The sequence below is a fragment of the Frankliniella occidentalis genome, unplaced genomic scaffold (assembly GCF_000697945.3).
Source record: "Frankliniella occidentalis isolate FOCC.00 unplaced genomic scaffold, Focc_3.1 Scaffold175, whole genome shotgun sequence".
Lineage (NCBI taxonomy): Eukaryota > Metazoa > Arthropoda > Insecta > Thysanoptera > Thripidae > Frankliniella > Frankliniella occidentalis.
In genome coordinates, this window is record NW_026267301.1 from 438807 (window position 1) to 441326 (window position 2520).

At 46.9% G+C, this 2520-nt stretch overlaps 1 protein-coding gene across 2 annotated transcripts; it reads right to left on the bottom strand.

Moving 5' to 3' along the window:
• Nucleotides 1–656: 656 nt before the first annotated feature.
• LOC113211302 (uncharacterized) lies at nt 657–1801 on the bottom strand. Of its 2 annotated transcripts, XM_026429632.2 has the most exons (4): nt 1583–1801; nt 1252–1482; nt 1027–1163; nt 781–956 (listed from the first exon to the last, which is right to left on the bottom strand). In XM_026429632.2, exons 1-4 carry the CDS (start codon nt 1625–1627, stop codon nt 917–919), a joined length of 453 nt encoding a protein of 150 aa, XP_026285417.1. In that variant the 5' UTR covers nt 1628–1801; the 3' UTR covers nt 781–916. The 2 variants fall into 2 exon arrangements, with proteins under 2 accessions (XP_026285416.1, XP_026285417.1); XM_026429631.2 differs by having other exon boundaries at nt 657–1163.
• Nucleotides 1802–2520: the final 719 nt, after the last annotated feature.

Sequence of the window (2520 nt, forward strand, 5' to 3'; positions counted from 1 at the left end):
ACTGGTGCAAGCAGCTCTCATAGCGCCTGGTAGGTAGGCAACATCTCGCCCACAGTGCATGCGTGTACTGCGGGTTGGCCTACCCCGAGTCTTGCAGGCGCCGAGCTCCCGTAATTAGCCGAATGAATCAGAGAACAAGCAGGCCCGCCCTTCCGCCAAACGGAGTTGCCAGCTCCGCTTCGCTGCGCCGGCACCTCCGTCCGGCAGCGGCCGGGCCTGCTTGGCCTGCCGGCGGCGATGGTCAGGCCATGCGGTCCGACCATTTCAGTCACGCGATTTACTGAAGAACATAATGAAATAATGTAGATGGCCTTTGGCCCGCTCAAACCCGTCGCACTGTATCAGGTACGTATACACTCACCGGCTCAGCTACAGAAAATTTGGCCATAGCTCGGTTAGTACCCTCGTTACAATTTTCTTTACGGACACTTCGCTCCGGAGGCAACTCCGTTCGGCAGGGAGGGGCCGGGCCCAGCTTGGCCTGTGATGGCTCAAACATAACTGACAACAGCCCAACAGCATTCGAGACAACAGACCAGCGGGTATAATTCATGGTTGTCCAGTAATTTCAGCTACACACAGACATGGGGTCGTTTCAACAGGCACCCATAATTGCTTTTTCAAAGCAGAAGGGAGGGTTATAAAAAAGACATTACTCCACCGCAAAGCAACTTATAATCCAATCTAGTGCCAGAAATGAGATTCTAATGTGCGGATTACATGACTATTTGAGCCGGTGTTGAAACCACAAACTCATTCTCTATCACACCACGTATGACTCAAACAAAGCGCTGGGCTATAAACTTTTTATCCTCATGTACCATCTCTCCCATACGTGTCAAGGTCTGTCTGAATCTCTTCATCATTTTGAGAATAAGTTCCTTGGCATCTGCTTCATGGCTGGATGATATATGATTCAGTAGCTCCAAAAGGTGAGTTCCTGAGCCAGTGAAAATCTGTCGACATGTACGAGCATTGCAGTATATCATCTTAGGTGCAACTTGATGATGGGCACAGTTCACGGACTTTCTATTTGCTGCCATGGCAGAATATTCCTCCAACAGGTCACGAAGCCGGGCAATATGGGTGCGGATAGAATAACGTCTATCCTCCATCAGTCGAGCACGGGTAATGAATTGAGGTGGGGGATTGCTCTCCAAAATCTAGTAACAGACATAAATGTTTTCTTTTTAAAGTTTGTGACCAAAGAGATGAAGGTGCTTACACAACACAAAGATGTATTATTAATACCTTCGCCATTGTACCAATGCAACAAACTGAAGGATTTTTGCACTTGAAAATAGTTTCACCATCCGAGACAGTGACAGAGAAGTGTTTCGAGTGGAATCCAGAACTCGGTCCTTGTGCAGAAGTCAGCAAGCCCTCCTTAGACTCTGATGATGAAACGTCTGATGGATTCGCGTTTTCTTCAATTTCAGGAAAAGTATCAGCCTCCACTTTAATGCGTGATGAGTCAAATTCCTAAATCATAAGAAGTGTTAAGAGAAACGCATTTCGGGCATTGATTGTTTGTTGTTTTTCTGTACCATGGATTTAGGTCTTAACCCCACATAGCAACTACCTCAAATGTCAGTGCGCTCCCGGACACTTCATCTGGGCTGGCCATTTCTTCGACAGAAGTCACTGCCGAAACTCAGATCAAGGATAATATCTGCCTTTGCACGATACAGTTTAATGAATAATGAATAAACAAAGGATTCTGTCGACAGGTGAGATGACAATCCAGCAGCACCAGCAGAAAAACTGGATGTTGACGTCAAGTGTTCTTGGTCAAGTTGACGGGGGGGGGGGGGGGGGGGGGGGTTCAGTGCAGTGGGAACGCCTCAGCGGCATGGACCCAGCGCTGTTTCGACAAAGGTCAAGTTGACGTGTCGACGTGTCATTACAGTCAGGGAGTCAACATCAAATATCACAAAAACAGATTACATGTGAAAATGACGAAGCAGGTAGACCTCCATTAAATCTATTTCATCTTTATCAAATTCGTCATAGTTCCAAGATTTTGTTTTGTGAAATGTAGCTTTCAGGAGAAATCGCTCTGTCAAAATGTCGGATTTTGCGCGTGAGGTTGGCCACATTTTCACGCGCTTAGCGCCCCTAGCGGCCACTAGCACAAGTCGATCGACCGGCTGATCTCCCAAAACGTTGCAAATACGAATGTGATGTTGTCAAGACTCTCAATTACCTTTTCCTACTCATTGGTAACATCCCGCAGGATCTTAGGATGTTGATTTGTTAATTTAAGCGAATAAACACAGATGGGGCGATGTTGTTGGTCGACTAACCTAACCAGGTTAGATCAACGTCTCATCTCACCGTCGGGTCAAATTTGAATGAATCAACGAAAGGCATGTGGTCAATGGCTAACAAAACAGTCATTGGCAATCATTACAACTATAAATTCCTCGGTTTAAACATGTTCAACGTTCCGTGAGGGTTGGGAGATCAGCCGATCGATCGCCCACCTCACCTCGACCGATCGACTGACAGCCTGACCTC

Excerpts from the sequence above, each read along its gene's own strand:
- LOC113211302 (XM_026429631.2), bottom strand. The coding sequence starts at position 1,627 with ATGGCCAGCCCAGATGAAGTGTCCGGGAGCGCACTGACATTTGAG. Across the intron at positions 1,483-1,582 it reads GGAGCGCACTGACATTTGAG|GAATTTGACTCATCACGCAT; the intron begins GTAGTTGCTATG and ends CTTATGATTTAG. Across the intron at positions 1,164-1,251 it reads GCATTGGTACAATGGCGAAG|ATTTTGGAGAGCAATCCCCC; the intron begins GTATTAATAATA and ends GTCTGTTACTAG.